The 19,997-nt window shown below is 54.8% G+C and overlaps 1 protein-coding gene across 1 annotated transcript; it reads left to right on the forward strand.

Moving 5' to 3' along the window:
* The first annotated feature begins 3,892 nt into the window (after positions 1-3,892).
* On the forward strand, positions 3,893-18,767 carry SNX33 (sorting nexin 33). Its single transcript, XM_023196700.2, has 2 exons — positions 3,893-7,003; positions 13,472-18,767. The coding sequence occupies exons 1-2, from the start codon at positions 5,533-5,535 to the stop codon at positions 13,723-13,725; spliced, it is 1,725 nt and encodes a 574-aa protein (XP_023052468.1). The 5' UTR covers positions 3,893-5,532; the 3' UTR covers positions 13,726-18,767.
* Positions 18,768-19,997: the final 1,230 nt, after the last annotated feature.

Below are 19,997 nucleotides of genomic sequence, written 5' to 3' on the forward strand. Positions count from 1 at the left end.
TGGCTCACTGCAAACTCCGCCTCCTGGGTTCAAGCTGTTCTGCCTCAGCCTCCTGAGTAGCTGCGACTACAGGCACCTGCCACCACGCCTGGCTAATTTTTTGTATTTTTAGTAGAGATGGGATTTCACTGTGTTAGCCAGGATGGTCTCCATCTCCTGACCTTGTGATCCACCCACCTTGGCCTCCCAAAGTGCTGGGATTACAGGCATGAGACACTGCACCTGGCCCCAGAGTAGGTCTTACTGAGAAGGTGATATTTTATAGGGGTTAAGCCATGTGTAGATATCTAGGGGGAGAACATTTCAGGAAGAGGAAACAGTGGAAATGCCTTAAGGCAGGAATGTGCCTGGCATGTCAGAAGAATAAGAAAGCTATTTTGGCTGGAGCAGAGTGGGCAAGGAGGAGAGGAAGAGATTAAAGAGCTTGTAGTCCCTTGAAAAGACTTTGGCTTTTATGTTGAGAGGCAGATACTTCAGGGTTTTGAGCAAAGGATTGACACTTATGTTTTTTGTTTGTTTTTGTTTTTGAGATAGGGTCTCACCCTGTTGCCCAGGTTGGAGTGCAGTGGTACAACTAGGGCTCACTGCAGCCTCAACCTTCCAGCCTCAAGCGATCCTCTTGAGTAGCTGGGACTACAGGCACATGCCACCATGCCCGACTAATTTTTATTTTTTATTTTATTATTATTATTATTTGAGACAGAGTCTTGCCCAGGCTGGAGTGTAATGGCGTGATGTCGGCTCACTGCAACCTCCGCCTCCCAGGTTCAAGCGATTCTCCCTGCCTCAGTCTCTCAAGTAGCTGGGATTACAGGCGCCTGCCACCACGCCTGGCTAATTTTTGTATTTTTGGTAGAGACGGGGTTTCGCCATGTTGGCCAGGCTGGTCTCGAACTCCTGACCTCAGGTGATCTGCCCACCTCGGCCTCCCAAAGTGCTGGGATTTTAGATGTGAGCCACTGTACCTGGCCACTAATTTTTAAATTTTTTGTAGAGATGGGGTCTCACTATGTTGTCATGGCTGGTCTTGAACTCCTGGGCTCAAGCGATCCTGCTACCTCAGCCTCCCAAAGTGCTGGGATTACAAGCATAAGCCACCACACCTGGTTCAGAAATTCAATTTTGAACATTTTGGGTTGGTGGCATTCATTAGACTTCTGAGGGGAGATGTCAAGGAGAAATAGATATATGAGTTAGGAGTTTTTTAAAAAAGGGCTGGAGATTTTAAAAATTGGACATTACTAGAATGAGTGGTATTTGAAGTCATTCGGCTAGATGAGATCATCAAAGGAATGCCTATGGATACAAAAGACAAGAGGACAACTCTACTGTGGTTACTCTAATGTTAAGAATTATTGGAGGCTTGCTGGGCACCGTGGCGCACGCCTGTAATCCCAGCACTTTGGGAGGTTGAGGTGGGCGGATCACGAGGTCAGGAGATCGAGACCAGCCTGGTTAACATGGCAAAACCCCGTCTCTACTAAAAATACAAAAAATTAGCCAGGCATGGTGGCAGGCACCTGTAATCCCAGCTACTCGGGAGGCTGAGTCAGGAGAATAGCACGAACCCGGGAGGCAGAGCTTGCGGTGAGCCGAGATCACACCACTGTACTCCAGCCTGGGCGACAGAGCAAGACTCTGTCTCAAAAAAGAAAAAAAAAAAAAAAAAAAGAATTATTGGAGAGAAGTGGGTGAACCAGTGAGGTAGAAGGAATATCAGGAGAGTATGTTCTCTCCAATGCAAATGAAGAAAGTGTATCCAGGAGGAAGGAGTGATCAACCAGGTCAAATGCTACCAAAAGGTTAAATAAGAGAAGGACTGAGAATAATACCATTAGGGTCCAGCAACACCAAGGATATTGATGACCTTGACAAGAATAGTTCAGTGGAGGGTGGGAGTAAAAGACTGGCTAGAGGGATTTAAAGAGAGAACAGGAGAAAAGAAATTGGACACACTTAGGAGAGAGAGTTATTTCAAGGAATTTTGCTGCAAAGGTGAGCAGAGGAATGGGGCAATAGCTGGTGGGGAGGGTGGAGTCAAAACAAAATTTGAGATGGAGTCTTGCTCTGTTGCTAGGCTGCAGTACAGTGGCGGGTGCAATCTCGGCTCACTGCAACCTTGGCCTCCCGGGTTCAAGCGATTCTCCTGCCTCAGCTCCTGAGTAGCTGGGACTACAGGCACATGCCACCACGCCCAGCTAATTTTTGTATTTTTAGTAGAGACGGGGTTTCACCATGTTGCCCAGGATGGTCTCAAACTCCTGAGCTCAAGCAATCCACCTGCCTTGGCCTCCCAAAGTGCTGGGATTACAGGTGTGAGCCACTGCACCCGGCCCTGATGCTACTGTTAAACTCAGTTTAGAAAAAGGCTATGTGGACAGAAGATAGATCACAGGGAAGAGGGGTCCTAAAAGCATGTGGGGAAAACGTATATTCAGTCTTAGAGATGCTAGGAGGAACTGTGTCTTTAGAATCAAGGCTGCCCCATGACAGGAAACAAGGTTTTAAGGTTACTTGACTGAGACTCGCCATACCTTTTCCCCTCTTGGAGGTTCCGGACTCACTGAGCTAACTTTCTGGTAACTGGGCTTCCCAAGGGTTAGCCCAAACTGTCTTGATCTATTGATGCAGAAATTCAGTTCTGCTTGACAGTTTTATTTCGCTGTGCAAATTAATACCTAACCTTCTGGGGTTTGTACATAGGCCTTTATTCTGGTCAAATGCCAGACCTGCAAAGCTAGTCGGATGCACTCACTGAACCAGTGAAACTGGGTTTTGGGGCCAGAGGTCTGGGAACCATGTCCCTCAAAACAGCCAAAGGTATCCATCTTTAGCAGAACTACCTTGTACCAGTTAATCTGCAATAAGTGACTAGAGAGAGAATGAAGGGAAGATCTAGCTGGACAGGGTAGACAAGACTCCAGGGTACAGCCAGGAAAGGGGGTCCTCCTGAAGCCTTTGCCTCATCTTAGGCACCTCCTCCTTCAGAAAGGTTTCCTTGATCCTTGCTCCACCCAGGCTGGAGTAGGTATCCTCATGTGCACTTTTCATGGCACTAACTAGTCACACTGGGCAGGGAGCATTTGTCTACTTGTCACAACACATCTGAGCTTTTGGAAAATAAGGATAATGTCTTAATTGTCTTCGTAGCTCAGGGGCCTGGTGCAGAGTAGGTACTCAGTTAATGTTTCTTGAGTGCATGACTTGGCTGAATGAATGACTGAGAATGGAATGATTAAAGACAAGAGAGGGTGGACTGTAAGCCCCCCAGGATAGGAACCCCGACTGACTTGTGGTGTACTCCCCAGTGCCCAGCACAGTGCCTAGCAGAGTCAGTGCCCAAAGTGTTCCAGATATGCTGACCGAGGATCAGATCCCACTTGCTTCTTCTCAAAGACTCTCTACCTGACCACCTCTCTCCTTGCTGCCCTTGGCTAGTACAGAACATCCAGTCCCGCTGCCGCACTAAGCAACACGGAACCAGGTGGCACCTAGACTTGTTCCCTGTCGCTGCAGATGTAGGGTAGTGTCTTTCCCTCCTTCCAAGCTAGTCGCCCAGGGCAGGGTCGCCCTATCTGGCTAGGGTGCTGCACCCTCAGCTGTCGGTATCTTAGGTCAGACGCCCGGAACGCGCAGGCCGTTTCTGCCCGTCCGGAAAACAACCTCCGAGCTGCGCCACGACCCCGTCCCTGCGGAGCAGGAGTGGGGAATGGGAAGGTGGGAAGGCGAGCCCGCGACTCTGCTCCCCAACCCCAGCTGGCACGGCTTTCCACGCACCTCTCCCCACCCCGCCCGATCTCCCCATCCTGGCTCTGGCGCGGTGCTCCTTGCAGCCCCACGCTTTGCAAACTTTCGGAGTTTTACTCCATTTGCGTCACGGAAAAGGCGGGAGGATGACGGAGTCCAGGAAGCGAGGCAGCGGTGGCTGGCAAGCTCCACCGCCAGGCGCTCCAACCACGGGGGCGTGAGGTGTCTCCCAGCGAGAGCAGACAGAAGGAGGGAGAGCAGGGGAGGTGGCGGTCCCAGAGACCAGCCCCGGAGGCTCTCGGGCTCCCTAGTTCCCGGGTCGTTTCCTCCCTCTTGCCTCCGGGACTGAGCGCCAGGGAGCGAGGGCACTGGCCAGATGGGAAGCCGCGCGGAGGAGTAGGCGGGGGCTCGGCTGCAGCGCCCCAGGCCCGCGGGAGGGCGGAGCTGGCCGTCCCTGCCCCGCCGGGACGCACGGAAGTGCAGCGGAGTTTGCCCGATTCTCCAGCCTGCTTCCCCCTCCCTCCTCCCTCTCCCCACCCCTCACCTCCCCTTTGGCGATCCCCTCCTTCCTCGGGACGCCACCTCCCGGAATCGCGTTTTTGTTTTGGAGCTGCCTTCTCGCTGGCGGCGCGGAGGGTCTGCGAGCGCAGGGGAAGGCAGGCTGGGGGCGCAGCCCGCCCCCGACTGGCGGGGCCCCGCAGGGCGGAGCGGAGGACGGACGGACAGACGGCCAGCCGCGCCATCTGCTCGCCGGAGCTCACTCTCCGAACTCCAAACTGTTGAGTGTGTGCGTGCACGCGAGGGTGGGGGTCGGGGGTCGTCAGTCCCGGGTGAGGAACTGGTTTCTGCTGGGGTTACCTTTGGACGGGGTTCCTGGGATTCAGAGCAGGGTCGGCGTCAGTCTCAGAAAGTGCTGAGAAATTAGGCAAACAAAAGAGACCACTCAGCGACTGGCCAGAAGTCGCCCGACCGCCTCGTCGCGCCCCCTCCTTCCTCCGGGGTTGAGACTGGCCACTTCTGGGGCGGGGAGAGGGCGCCCGAGCCGGCGGGGGCTCCGGCTGCGCAGCCGGGGTCGAAGAGTTGGCGGCCTGTTGTGTAAGCCTCAGTCCTTGTTTTCCCGGCCTGGCTCGTTGTGAAGCCGGACACATCCACCCTTGGACTCGATTCAGGCGGCTGCTGCTTTTCTCCTTGCCCTTCTTGGATTTTCCGGATTTTTGAAAACCCAGTGGCCCAGGAGCAAGAGGAGGAGGAAGGAGGAAGGGGCAGATCTGCAGAGGAATGTGAGAGCCTCCCAAAGCGAGAGCGGCCAAAAGAATCTGGGAGCCAGAGGGACAGCCGAGCCCTGCCCGGGTTTCTGGAATGGTGGTTTCCGAGTGAGTCTCTTCTATTTTAGAACGTTGTTCCAGTGGAAAGTGTCGAATTTTTCCCCTCGCAGGGCAGATTTCTCCAGGTCACTTGACTTTTCTGCTGGGAGTAGGAGTTAGGAGAGACTCCCCTCTAATCCCCCAGGGGCTGCTAAGGGAGGAGGAGACTGGACATGAGCCCTCCCTGCTCACAAACATATGCCTGGAGACCTGATAGGGCAGTTTCTGGGCTGTGGACATTGCTTTGAAGAGCGGGAGATTGGACAGCATCTGTGGGTGCTGAGACCCCACCTTAGGACCTGAGAGATTGAACTGTGTAAGCGCCATTCAGCTGCGAGTGCATTCTTGGACTCCCTTGTGAGCATCCTGGGTCTGGACAGGACCCTCTCCTTCCCATCTTTCTATACCACCCAGCCCAAACATGGCACTGAAAGGCCGAGCCCTCTATGACTTTCACAGTGAGAACAAGGAGGAAATTAGCATCCAGCAGGATGAGGACCTGGTCATCTTTAGCGAGATCTCACTGGATGGCTGGCTGCAGGGCCAGAACAGCCGTGGGGAGACAGGGCTCTTTCCTGCCTCTTATGTGGAGATCGTCCGTTCTGGCATCAGCACCAACCATGCTGACTACTCCAGCAGCCCTGCAGGCTCTCCAGGGGCCCACGTGAGCTTGTACAATAGCCCCAGTGTGGCCAACCCAGCGAGGAGTGGTGGGGGCAGTGGCTTCCTCTCAAACCAGGGTAGCTTTGAGGAGGATGATGATGATGATTGGGATGACTGGGACGATGGATGCACAGTGGTGGAGGAGCCACGGGCTGGTGGGCTGGGCACCAATGGGCACCCTCCCCTCAACCTCTCCTACCCTGGTGCCTACCCCAGCCAGCACATGGCCTTCCGGCCCAAGCCACCGCTGGAGCGGCAGGACAGCCTGGCATCTGCCAAGCGAGGCAGTGTGGTGGGCCGTAACCTCAACCGTTTCTCATGCTTTGTGCGTTCTGGAGTGGAGGCCTTCATCCTAGGTGATGTGCCCATGATGGCCAAGATCGCTGAGACATACTCCATTGAAATGGGCCCTCGTGGCCCCCAGTGGAAGGCCAACCCCCACCCATTTGCCTGCTCTGTGGAGGACCCCACAAAACAGACCAAGTTCAAGGGCATCAAAAGCTACATCTCCTACAAGCTCACACCCACCCATGCTGCCTCACCTGTCTACCGGCGCTACAAACACTTTGACTGGCTCTATAACCGCCTGCTACACAAGTTCACTGTCATCTCGGTGCCCCACCTGCCTGAGAAGCAGGCCACAGGCCGCTTCGAGGAGGACTTCATTGAAAAGCGGAAGCGGAGACTCATCCTCTGGATGGACCACATGACCAGCCACCCTGTGCTCTCCCAGTATGAAGGCTTCCAGCATTTCCTCAGCTGCCTAGATGACAAGCAGTGGAAGATGGGCAAACGCCGGGCGGAGAAGGATGAGATGGTGGGTGCCAGCTTCCTGCTCACCTTCCAGATCCCCACCGAGCACCAGGACCTGCAGGACGTGGAAGATCGTGTGGACACTTTCAAGGCCTTCAGTAAGAAAATGGACGACAGCGTCCTGCAGCTCAGCACTGTGGCTTCAGAGCTGGTGCGTAAACACGTGGGGGGCTTCCGCAAGGAATTCCAGAAGCTGGGCAGTGCCTTCCAGGCCATCAGTTATTCCTTCCAGATGGACCCCCCTTTTTGCTCTGAGGCCCTCAACAGTGCCATTTCTCACACGGGCCGTACCTATGAAGCCATCGGGGAGATGTTTGCTGAGCAGCCCAAGAATGACCTCTTCCAGATGCTGGACACACTGTCTCTCTACCAGGGCCTGCTCTCCAACTTCCCTGACATCATCCACCTACAGAAAGGTAAGACCCAGTGCAGCCAGGTAAGACTCTCTGCTGGGCCCTGGGGAGATGGGGATGGCCTGGATAGAATGGAGCAACTTATCTTTATTTCTCTGTCTCAGTCATTCATTTAACAAATGTGTTGGACTGGGCACGGTGGCTCATGCTTGTAATCTCAGCCCTTTGGGAGGTTGAAGTAGGAGGATCAATCACTTGGACCCAGGAGGTTGAGGCTACAGTGAGCCTGATTGTGCCACTGCACTCCAGCCTGGGTGACAGAGTGAGACCCTGTCTCTAAAACAAACAAACAAACAAACAAACAAACAAACAAACACGTTGAGTATCAACTCTTGTGTCTGTGCAAATGTGCTTCTAGGTGCAGGAATATTGTTGTGCACAGGCCTGGTCTCTGTCCTCATGGAGCTTGATATTTACCTTCTTGTCAGTTCATTCATTTTCTCTGGATCTCATTTACCCATCATGCATGGTGTCATACTGGGTTCTGAGAACACACAGATGATCAGGCCCAAGGCCTTGCCCTTGAGGAGCCGGTAGGCCCTTTGGAGACAGAGACCCAACCCAGATAACAAGAGCTCAGAGTGGGGGCCTGTCTTCTGCCCCTTGCAAGTTCACCTCCCCACCTTTGCAGCTTTGCAAGTTACTCTCACCACTGTGTATTCTCTCTATGAGCGTCTTGTCTGTGTGCAGGAAGATCCCTGTCCCCATTTTGCGGATGAAGGAGCTAGTGTCCACAGAAGAGTGGTTGCACAGCCTGTGGCCCGGCTGGGACTGTCCCTTCCTCCTGCCACCTCCCCAAGGATACGTCCATGTTAGCCGATTCCCAAGCCTAGCCGTGTTTTCAGTTGTCATGACCCCCTCTGTGGGGGAGGGACAGGATAGGCCTCTGCCTGTTACTGCTGGGGCTGTCAAGGAACTGCCGGGGAAATGACTCATCCTGGGTCACACGGGGCACCCTGGCTGGACCAGGGCTGCGGAATCGGGTCCAGGGCACTGCCCACATGGCCTATCCAACTCCTGCTTCCCAAGCCTGGCTTCTCTTGCCTGAGGAGACAGCCAGTGACTGCCCCAGCAGGTGCCTGAGTCCTGGGGACAGCTAGAAGGGCAGATGTCAGGAGAGAGGTGTGATCCTCCCTGGGGCCGCTGGGTAACTCGTATGCAGGGCGTGGAGCTGGCTCCCTGGCCCTTGGCCCTTGGGCCCTGAGGTCAGGCCTGGCTTGGTGGGGAGTTTGACTCTGGGTGGGGCCAGGAGGCAGACCTCTGGACTGAGCCTGGGGAACAGGAAACGTGTCACCCACCACCACCAGGGACGGCCTGGGGTAAGCTGGCCTTACTTTCCTTTACCAAGAGGTTGACTTCCATAACTTCTCCAGCTCCCAGCCTCCTTTCTCCCCTCACTATATCCTCTTCCTCTTCCTTTCTGTTTTTTTTTTTTTTTTTTTTTCTTTTTTCTCATCTCTACCTTTCTTCCACCTCCTCTGAACTCCAGGAAACACAAACCTGAGTGCTAGTCTTGGCTCTGCCCCTACATTGCTGTGCATCCCTGGGGAGTGCCTTTGTCTCTCTGGGTCTTAGTTTCCTGGTCTGTAAAACAAGGGAAGTTCAGGTCTTCGAGGGGGGTGGGTGGGAAGGGACTCCTGGGGAGGGTCTGGTTCAGAAGCAGAATGACACCTTAGCTCTGACTCTGAGCTCTGGGGCAGGAGTAGGGCAGGGGAGATGGCCAGGCCTGCTGGGGGCCCACTGGGGCAGGTGTCTCCCTGAGCAGAAGTGGGAAGGCTGGTTCAACCAGCTCCTTAGATGGCTTGTTCCTGCGCAGGCAGCAGGAAGGGGAGCGCAATGATTAAACAGATGCTCCCATGTAGTGGCTGGGGACCCCCACCCAGAACAGAGCTGAGGGCATTAGGTCAGTCCCACACCCAGGAAGGACACCAGGGCCTCCCAGGCTGAGGGGGAAGCCAGATTGGCCTTTCTGACCCTGGGCAGAGAGACCAAACTGAGAGAGGCCATTTCTGAGTTTCTACTTGAGGTATTTCTAAGAGTCAGGGGCCACTGTCCTCTGTGCTGACGAATTTTGACCTGAAGCAGAGGCCAGCCCACCTCCTTCCCTTCCCGGGATGAACCCTACCAATGGGCCAAGCCCCCTCTGGCTTACTCTAAGTTCTGGGCTCTGCACTGCTCCTCCCAGGCCTGTGGTGTGAGGCAAGTTAGGGAGGGGGTACTGAGACAGAACTGGACAGGCTTTGGGGACTACAGCCCAACGGGGGTGATTAGGAGGGGGTCCTATGCTGGCCCTAGGGGTGGAGCCCTTCTCACAGAAAGGAGAAGAACAGTTGGGTCCTGGGCCTCAAGGATTCTGTCCAGCTTGTCTGGACATCTGAATGGGTGGTGAGTGTGTGGGAGGAAGGACAGTGGAGGCCTAGGTGGGAGTCAGGAGACCAGGATTTGGACAAACTTTGCATCTGACATGACTTTGGGAGAGATTTCTCCCCTCAGTCTCTAGGTGAACAAAATGGGACCTGAGGGTCTTCATTTCCTTAGGAGGGCTCCATGTCATGTGAAACTTACATTAAACAAATTTGTATGCTTTTCAAAAAAAAAAAAAATGAAATGAAATAAAATGGGACATAAACCCTGGCTGGAGCTGAGAGGAGCCTGGTCTTCCCAGGGGCCTAGTCCCTGTAGCCCAATCCAGGGGTCTCCTAAGAGAAGGGTAACCATAGGCGTTTGGGGCATAAAAGGGGGCCCTAGCAATAGTGATCCCAGGACAACAAGGGGAAAGTGTCCAGGACTGTCCAGGGCAAGCCGGGACCTATGGCCCCCCAACTTAAGAGCCAGTAAGAACAGGGCTGGTCCTAAGGCTCATGACAGGTCAGGAGGGCAATGTGGTCACCTCCGTTTTACAGACGAGGTGCAGCAATGCAGATGGGCCTCAGAGCAGGAGCTGGCGCCCAATGTGTCTGACTCCGCAGCCCAGGCTGTTTCTACTGTGCCCCCCAGATGGGGGAGGGGATCCCCAGGGATGGAGAGCTGAGCCAGAAGGGGAAAGAGGAGGGAGGAAGGCTTGGGTGCTCCTTCACTGGTCCCATGGGCTAGAGATAGGCCCAGGACCACAGAGCATCCATGGAGGGGCCACAGGGACAGCGTGGTCAAGGCAAAGTGGCCATTGTAGGGACAGGTTCTTGCTTCGGGGACAGATGGGTTCAGCCTCTGGGTTCTGAGCCATCTCTAGCCCTCCCTCTACCGCACCCCCCTAGGCGTAAACAAAGAGAGTAATACTCTGCTGTGAGCTACCACCTGAAGGTAGTTGCTGTGAGCTCATGGATAGAAAAGCAGTTTGCACTGGGCTCAGTGGCTCACTCCTGTAATCTCAGCACTCTGGGAGGCCAAAGTGAGCGGATCACAGGAGTTCGAGACCAGCCTGGCTAACATAGTGAAACCCTGTCTCTACTAAAAATACAAAAAAATAGCCAGGCATGGTGGCAGGCACCTGTAATCCCAGCTACTTGAGAGGCTGAGGCAGGAGAATCATTTGAACCTGGGAGGCGGAGGTTGCAGTGAGCCGAGATCAAGCCACTGAACTCCAGCATGGGCAACAGAACAAGACTCCATCTCAAAAAAAAAAAAAGAAAAAGAAAAAAAAGAAAAGTAGTTTTCAAGCCATAGCATGTAGCATCTGGAGCTCCTATTCTATCTCAGATGCACTCCTTTCTACTGTGTACATATTAGTTCAGTTAAGCCTGAACTATACTATAGAGCGGGTACTATTATTATCCCATTTTACAGATGTGGAAACTCTAAAGCACTATACTGTATGAGAGGTTGTCAACAGCATCACATCTAGTGCAACCTGTCCCACTGGGCAGTGGGGAGACCTGGAGCCCAGGCAAGAGCAGTGGCGTGCTGGAGAGGACATAGCTAGGACTAAGACTCAGACCTCCTGCTCCCTCCTGCCCCCAACCTGGGGTGGATATTAGCTATCTCCAGGAGGTAGGGGCAAGATGGATTGAGGTGGGAGCTTAGGGAATATCCCTGGGACTCTGCAGCTGGTGGGCTCCAACCCTCCTTTCTGCATTTCTGCGACCCAGCCTGTAAGAGGAGTGCTGAGGCAGGAGGTCCTCCTGGGTCCTCAGCTCTCAGGTTAACTCTTAAGTAGAATGTAGGGGGGATGCTGGACAGGCCTGAGCCATGACTCCCAGCCTGTGGGGTGGGGTGCATTAGCATTAGCTGGTCCTGGCCCCAGAGCTGAGTCACAGGGTGGAGGGGTAACGGAGAGTAGGGTGGGGCCTCTGTTTCCCCCCGACCTCTGTGGCTTTGCTCCCCATCCCTGGCCTCCTGCCTGTCTTTGGATACCTAACCATTGCAATGGGTTCATTCTTACTCTTTGGGCTCCTCATTAGCAAAAGAGACCTTTCCTTCCTTCAAGGCCATGGGCAGGAAAAGTCTACAGTGCACTTCCACTGTGCCAACTTTCTCAGGCAGGTGGAATCCAGGCTAGTTCAGTATCTCCCCTTTAGCTGGGTTCCTTCTGTGGAAGTTTAACTGCAGTTTCTTTACCTTGCTGTTTTCTACCTTTCTTGTTACGGTTCTTCCTACTCCTTGGGACCTTCTTGAATCCCTGTGTCCAGTGTCTGGGGGCCCCACACATATGCCTGAAGGACCTAGCATGTACTCCCTGCAACAGAAGTGGTGTCCAACCCCCAGCTGTGGAGGACCAGACAGGAGAGAGGCTGGGAGTTCTGGGCAAGTTCCTGCCCCTCAGGGCCTTGGCCTCCTCTGTACAGTAGTAGGGTGGAGGTGGAATTGAGGGTGGGACAGCTGACCTTTCGGGCCTTTCCAGCTCTGATGTCTCTTTCTGGGTCCTATCCTGGGCCTTGGGGTGATCCCCCTTCTGCTCCCCAGGGCTGGGCTGTTGAGATGGTGCAGGAGGTGGTCCAGGGAAGGTGGCAGAAGGACTGAGTGGGCTGGGAGGTGGGGACTGCAGATTTCTTTTGGGTGCTGTGTGAGCAGCCCTTGAGACTCTCTGAACTTGAGTCTGTTTGCCTGAAATGCTATTAGCTGATTAGCCATGTACTTGTCAACTAACATGGATGCTGTCCCTTCTAAAAGCATCCAGAGTTATTCCCAGCATGTAGAGCCCTGGGCCTGATATACAGTAAGTGCTCAATGAATGCATTTAGAAAGCACTGGACAATTTCAGTCAGGGAGTGAAGAGAATACCATCTAGACGGCCCTCAAGAGCCCTCCTTAGAGGAGAAGTGGGAAAGCATGGATATTGAGCATGCTATCTGTGTGCAGTGGGTGCGTTTGAAGTGCTCAGGGGTGTGCTGTCCTCTGTGCCAACCCTTCCCACCTCCTAATCTTCTTTGCATGGTGGATTCCCTGTAGCCCTCGGTGACTGAGTGCCAGGCACAGGGAAACTTCCTTCTCTTCCCAGCAACTGTCCCTACTGGCTTAAAGGCAGTATCAGTCAAGTCCCTTTTAATTCAGAACTGAAATTCATTCACCAACTGCTTGTTCATTCATTCAGATTCTTCTAAATTGGGTCCTCTGCTCCGGTTCATCTCCACCCCCCATCTGTCACCTGGTTATTACACAACCTCCTCTAGTTCCCTGGGGGCTGGGATGAGGAGGGAACAGGGCGTGCATGTCTGGGAGATACACCAGGTAGCCTTTGAAGAGTTGCTTTAGAATCATAAGTGTGATGGGGGTGGGGGTGGGGAGCCAGGGCATAGGTGACATGGGGGAGGCATTCTGTCAGGGGAACTGGGAGCGGCTCCAGTGTAGAAGTGGCACCTGATCGGGACCATGAATTATGAATAGGAATCCAGGGGGCAGAGGTAGGAAGGTAGGAAAGAGCCAGGTGAGTTTGATGAACATGGGGGTCACTGCGGAATGCATGTAGGGGCCAACTCCAGAGGTGAGGGCCCCCCAGGCCAGGCAGATTGGCGTGGACCTTGATCTGTTGGTAGTGGAGAGCCAGGAAAGGTACCCAGCTTGGAAGACCTCTTTAGATGCTGCAGAGAACCTGTCAGAGGCTGGGGCAGAGGGCAGGGAGCCGTGAGGGGACTGTTGTGGCAGTCCAGTGATAGGGTTGAATCAGTTCAGCAGGCCTGTATCAGGATCTGCTGTGGGCCAGGCCTTGTTCTGGATACCAGGGACACAGAGAGGTTAAGGACAGGCTGTATCCTCATTGAACTCATAGTCCATCAAGCAGGGCTGTGATTGGTCACGTGTGGGCTACTGGTGACACTGCAAATTTGGAGGGAAGATGATGTGCTTGGTTTAGGAGATACTGAGGGTGAGGACCTGGGGAATGTCCTGGCAGAGACACCCAGGTGGCTGGAATGTGGGTCTGGGGCTCAGGAGTGAGGTCTGAGTTGAACTGATGAGGGTGCTGTCTGCCCTCAAGGGTATAGGGAGCACGTGGAGATCAGAGCCCTAACACACTGTCCTCTGCTCTGCCTATGCCAGGCGCCTTCGCCAAAGTGAAGGAGAGCCAACGCATGAGTGACGAGGGCCGCATGGCGCAGGACGAGGCAGATGGCATTCGCAGGCGCTGCCGCGTGGTGGGTTTTGCCCTGCAGGCCGAGATGAACCACTTCCACCAGCGCCGTGAGCTCGACTTCAAGCACATGATGCAGAACTACCTGCGCCAGCAGATCCTCTTCTACCAGCGGGTGGGCCAGCAGCTGGAGAAGACCCTGCGCATGTATGACAACCTCTGACTGCGTGTGCCGGGGCCCCCTCCTTCCCCTGGGCCTGGTCACTGCAGTGTACCCCACTTTCCCAACCTCCCTATACCAGCAGTGGCTGGGGGAGGGGTCAGCAGTTGGGGAGAGAAGCGGCCTGTCCTGCCTCCTGGGAGAAGGAGCTTTCAAGGAGTCATGAGTACCCCTGGGAAATTCCCCACTCCTTAGAAGTGGGGCACAGCAGGGGTGAGAATGGAGCCAGGAGTCCTCAAGGCCAAGGCCTGGGCTGCCGGTTAGTCAGTGAAGGTCAGGCCAGGGTCTCAGCCTCCCCTAGAGCCTATTTTGCTTGCTCACCTGGCCACTGCTGCCTTATCCATTCAGCAGACACCGAGGCCTGCTGCACCCCTGGGTCGGACTCTGGGCACCCAGGGCTGTAACATGCCTGCTCTTCAGGAGTCCTCAGTGAAGGTCAGGGTTAGACATAGACAAAGGCAATGCAGTATGACTGATGGTTAAGTGAGAGATTTCTGGAAGCTCATAGAAGGGACCACAGCATTCCACTGGTCAGGGAAGACTCCATGGAGTAGGCAACATTCGGGCAGTGTTTTGAAGGATGACAAGGGCCTGCCAGACAGTACATGGGGAGAAGGACTTTCAGGGGAGAGGAACAGCATGGGCAAAGTTATGGAGGCATGCAGTCATCTCCCTCTTCTCTCCCTTACTTTCCAAGCAAGTTAGGTGCGCTTTCCTTGGGGATTCTGGCCTATGTGGTAGGAAGGGATCTCCCTTGCTCCCATGTTGCTGGCTGTCCTTGCATCACCCTGTCCCCTGCAGGAGGGGGCTATAGGCCGTCTCCCTCCTGTAGGCCTCTGACTACCCTCCACTTTTGGGCCCCCAGCTTCTCTCGGGTAGAAGACCATTGCAGCATCCTTCCCTCCTCGGGTTCACGGTGCTGAGGTATAAACCCTGGGCCCCAGATCCCTGGTGACACCTTCCTGGAGAAGACTCTCAAAAGCGACTGTATATTTGAGTTCACCAGCAATAACTCCCCACACTCGAAGCGGGTCCAAACCCAGGATCCCAGGGTCCTTGGGCTCCTTGGCACTGTCTTCCCCAGATCCTTCCTGTTGCACAATGGGAAACCTAAGAGGAAAAAGACAGGGGCCTGCCTGCCTGCCCACCCGTGTGAGGGATTCCAGGCCCACCCGCTCTCTGCCTGCCTCACTGGAATGCAGGCCCCTGCTCTGGGTCGGGTTGTGCTGTCTCTGACCTATGTTTACATCCCTGAGGGGTTACTGCCTCCTCCCCATCCAGGTCAGGGTGTGGTCCAGCAGCTCGTTGTGGGGTGCTGACCTGTGTCACCACTGCCCTCCTTGCCCCCGGGGGGGTCATGGTCTCCTCCTGGATACTGCTGCTTGAATCTTTTTTCTTGATAAACCTTTTACAATTAAGATAACACAAGCATGGCTTTTTCTGTTTGGATCTCAGAAAGGTGGAGGGCGGAAGAAGGATAGAGGCCTAATTGCTCCTGGGAGCCATTGGATGAGATTCTGAGGTCATGGTGGGCACAGATTTACCACAGGACCTCAAAAGTTGTGGGGAGGGCCGTGCTGGTGGAAGGTGCCAGCAGGCAGGAGGAGCTAGAGGTGGCTGTGGACCCCCGGATGGATCCATCCCTCCCTAGAACGCACTGTTGTCTCTAAAACGGGTGGAGTGCTGCCCAGGGGACTGGCTGTATTGCCTTGTGATCTGGGGCTGAGGGTTGTATGAGGAAGGGACAGGATGCTGTGCCCCAGGACAATTTAATAGATGGTTGGTTTCTCTCCCCAAGCAGCCATGCCCTGGCCTTGCCCTTGAAAAGCCCTAGTCCACGGGAGAGAAGTGGGGGACTCTGAAGCTGTGTCTCTTCCCCAAGCTGTCCTAGGTACCCAACCCAGCAGAGGCTCCCACACTGGAAACTGAAGAGGATGCTGGCTGTGCCCTTGGGGGGTGCCCTGGTCAGGATGAGCAGATCTTGCTCTTGGATCTGTTCATCCACAGAGGAGGGGAGGGTACTGGTTGAGACTTGGCTCTCCTTTGGAGGCAATGGGGACTTGGTGGAGAGAGGGCTTCCGGGGTCAAGGCCGTCAGGGAAGGTTGGCTAGGCCAGGGACCAGGGAGCTTGTGCAGGAAGATAGGGAAGGTCCAGCAGGTGCAGTGGGGGAAGGGGCGGGCAGAACTCCCTGTTCAGGGCATAGAGTCCTCAGAGGAACTTCTGGAATGAGTCCCTCTGGCCCTTGGTCAACATTAGGTCAGACGTGGGACTTTCTGAGGAATTTTCCCCTCTCTCCACCCTGCCCCATTTTCTAACCCATCCGAGGAACTTCCCGCCCTTAGCCTCTTCTCAGCTCTGCCCTCCATGTAGCCATCTGCAGAGGGGCTCTGAGCAGTGACTGCTGGGCCAGGCCAGGGCAGGGCTGGTGGGAATGCTCCTCCTAACCCGTGGTGCCTGGAAAGTCCCCTGCTCATGCTTCCTGCTCTGGGAACAGTGTTGTCCTCTGTGTGCCTTCCTTGAGAGGGGACCACCTCCCAGGCCTCCCATCCTCAGGGTGAAACTGTCAGTCTGATACTTTTCTCAGGAGGGACTTGGATGTAGGAGAAGCATCAGGAAGTGGGGTCTTGGGATAATGCCAGGCCTGCTCCTGGTATCCTGAGGTCTCTGGGCTGGGGCAGATGTGTGTGTGGTGAAGAGGGAGACTGTCCTGGCCCTCCTCTCTCTTTTCTTTCTGCCTCTATGGGGGTGGGGGTATTGGGAGAACTTGGGGCTGTTCTGGGGTAGCTAAGCCCCTTTCTTAGAGATTGGCGGACCAGTGTCAGGGGCATCCTGGTGATGGCAGATGCCTGCCTCGTCACATGCCAGGCAGATGTTCCCGACTCAGCTGGACCCAGCTGCCTCGTTTCCTCCCTCGCTTTGCTCTGAGGAGGTGGAAAACAAGGCCTCTCTTTCTGCCCTGAGCAGCTACCAGCGCCCAGGGTAGGGGATCCCCTGGTCGCCAGTCTTGGCCCAGTACAGGAAAAGGAATCCGCTCTGTGGCCACAAGTGGGGGCTGGGGATGGAGGCAGACCTCGGATCCTGCATCTTGTCACCCGCTGGACACAGGAGGGCTATGAAGCACTGGGCCATGACTGCGCCACTGGCTGGAGCAGAGCCAGGCCTGGGAGAGGCAGGTGGCCCCATCGGCCCCTGCTCTGTACCACCCCCCCCACAGACGACAAAGCCATGTGTCTTCCACGTGTCTACACACTCACAGACTCACGGACGTAATCGCTCAGTCTCACAACAAGCACATGCAGTCACATACCTGCCCACAGGCACATAGGCCACATAAGCATGCCTGTATACTCACACAGTCATATTGCCACATGCTGTTACACATTCACGGCCACATCCACACATGCCTTGCCATCCATTCAAAGTACCAGTGGCTACTTTGTCACACACAGCCACACCACAGTCCCATGCACATGGTCGTAGCCTCACACAGTGACACACACTCAGGCACACACTGCCACAAAGCCATGTTTGCACAGAGCAAAGGTGTCACAGCATCTCTGTGCCTGGACTGCACCTGCACGACCTCCCAGGGCCCTCACCTCATCAGAGATTCAGGAAAGCTTTGCATGGAGACACCACCCCTGGAGGGAGTGTCTCCAAGCGGGAGTAGAGTCAGTCACAAGCACCACGTGCAGGCACACAGGCTGAGAGGTCTAGGGATGCAATTGGGATGACTAGATTTCACCAAGTTCAGCTCCTTATTGCACAGGTGGGCACCTGAGGCCCAGGGAGCAGTGGTGGCTGGCCTTATCACCCAGCAGGGCAGGGGATACTCTGGGTCCAGTGCCTGGCTCTGGGCAGACTCTGTGGCCTGGCCCTGCCCTCCCCTGGGCCAATCCTCCGGGCCAGGCCGCCTCTGAAGGCCCCTGGCTGAACTGATCCAGCAGAGCTTCAGGCAGCTCCCATCTCAATCTAGAGCCAAGCTGCAGTGGCCATGAGAGCTGGAGCCAGGATGCGGTGGGCAGGGCCTGGGCGGGAGGAACATTCCTGCACCATCTCCTCCCGAAGCATGTGAGGACCCGGCCCGCCCTGCCTGCCTGCCCGCTGACTCAGGCCTCCAGGAGCCAAGCCTGCTCAGCTCCCCCACCCACCCCAACCTGCTTCCCCACTAGTTTGGCTCTGGTTCCTCTCTCCATTGGCTGGGGCAGGAGGAGACGGTGAGCCCTGGCAGGAAGACCATGGGGAAAAATCAAACCTCACTACCCCCAGACATAGCTCAGAAGGGCTGATTGTGAAACCCAGCTCTGTTCAACATAGTTGAACACAAACTCTATTTTTTCTTTTGGTTTTGTTTTGTTAGTCAAACCCCAGTGCAATGCAGTCTGTTTAAGAAGTAGTGTTCACATAGCTGTGGCCTGGGTCTGTTCAGCAGCCCTGGTAGGCAACATTTATTCCTTTTCACAACGAAGAGAAGACTTGGCCAGAGGGAAGATGGGACCTGCCTAGATTCACACAGGGAATCTCTGGTGGGGCTGAACTCGAACCCAGCTCCCTGCCATCACTCCTTAGAGTCACACTGATGAACTCATTTGGGCCAAAGGAAGAAGGGGAGGTAGGTTTCTCCTCTAGAGGAGTGAAAGAATAGGAGGCTGGTGAACCCAACAGCTGAAATGTGAAGGGTGAGAGGGTACAGTGAGTCCCACCAGCCCTGAGGGATGAAGGGTCTGAAGATGGCGCTGCGCGGTGATAGCTGCAGTGACTCAGGAGCTCCGTTTACAAAGGAATATGAGTGAGGAACATAACTTCATTTTTAAAATATCTGACCTGAATTTCTCTTTTCCTCCCCCATTCCCCACATGGTAGAAGTGTAATCTCAAATCAATTTGGGGACCCCTTTTTTCCCCAGGGATGCGTAGAACTTTTGGGGATGGCACATTTGAAGACCTTAGGGAGCCCCTAGCACTTTGCATTTTAAAGGCTGAATCTTACACTCTATCATACATATTAATATTTACCTGCATTCCACATTAAAGGGTTCAGTTTATGACTTGACAGTGTCTTGTCTTGTAGATACTTAATTTAACTGTATTAATTTTGATTTTGCCCCTTCCTGTTGGTGCTCTGCTCTCTTCCCTCCTCCCCACCCTGCGCACCCAGTGGCACACATTGTTATGGTTGCTTCTTGCAGAACTCCTGGACCTGGATGCTGCCGTTGGGCCTGCGGTGCTCCCCATGGTCCTGGTAAGCATTGGGTCCTCTGATCATCTTGCCCTGCCTCCTGCCTTTCCCCTGCATGCTCCCTTGATGCCCATCCCGAGGGTGTGTGTGTCTGGCTCCTTCTCTGCTCTTGGGCACTCAGGGCTCCCTCCATTACCCTGTACTAAGGGGCTGACAGAGGTCCTCTCTGGGGCCTGTGGTGATCATTCCACAGCTCCCACTTCGCGGTCAAGCACAGGGAGCTCTGGGGTGCTGCTTAGACACCCCATGCCACCCTGTTTCTTCTGGGGTCTGGCTGCCTTCTTGGGGTTCTACGTGGAAAGGGGGTATGAGTCCCACTGCTTCGGAATCTCCCAGCCTCTGGGGATTCTACCATCTCCCAGTGCAGGCAGCACCGTGATGAGCACCGGATGGTCGTTATTTTACAACCACCCCACGTGCAAGAGATTATTACCATAATTTTACACACCAGGAAATGGGGTCCAGCGAGGGAGGTGCTGGAGTACCCAAGGCTGGTGTGAAACAGTACCTAGGCCTGGGCCACCTGTGCTGAGAGGCAGATGGCCAGTGCCAGGGCTGGGTGTTGGAGGCTGGCTGAAGCCTGGAGGCACCTGGAGCCTCTTCTGGGCTGACCTGCACCCCCTTGCTGCCATTTAGGAGGAGTGCTCTGGGGTTGGAGCAAGGGAGTATGAGGCTCCTCCATATAGCCCTGCTGCCCCCAGATAGCAGCAGCCCCCACCCCGACCCCGCTACTTTCCCTTCACCACCTAGAGGCAGGACTGCAGAGTGACTGAGCCAAGTGCAGATCCTGCCCAGTGCGGCCTTGCTGTAGGGATGTTTCTTAACTGCTTCATGCTTGTTTCTCCACTGAGAGGGGAGTTCCAGATGGCTGTTAGGAGGGTGACGTGAGCAGAACACATCATCTGGACAGTGCCTGCACAGCCAGCGCCACTGAGGAGCAGCTGGGGTCATCAGCCTGAGTAGAACTGGAGCAGCTCTGGGGAGAGACAGTGCTATGAATATTGGTACCCCCACTTCGTAGGTTGGAAAACTGACT

Source organism: Piliocolobus tephrosceles, unplaced genomic scaffold (genome assembly GCF_002776525.5).
Source record: "Piliocolobus tephrosceles isolate RC106 unplaced genomic scaffold, ASM277652v3 unscaffolded_23214, whole genome shotgun sequence".
In the NCBI taxonomy this organism is placed as follows: domain Eukaryota; kingdom Metazoa; phylum Chordata; class Mammalia; order Primates; family Cercopithecidae; genus Piliocolobus; species Piliocolobus tephrosceles.

Coding starts and splice junctions, on each gene's coding strand:
- SNX33 (XM_023196700.2), top strand. CDS start 5,533: ATGGCACTGAAAGGCCGAGCCCTCTATGACTTTCACAGTGAGAACAAG. Junction 7,004..13,471: donor CATCATCCACCTACAGAAAG/GTAAGACCCAGT, acceptor TGCCTATGCCAG/GCGCCTTCGCCAAAGTGAAG.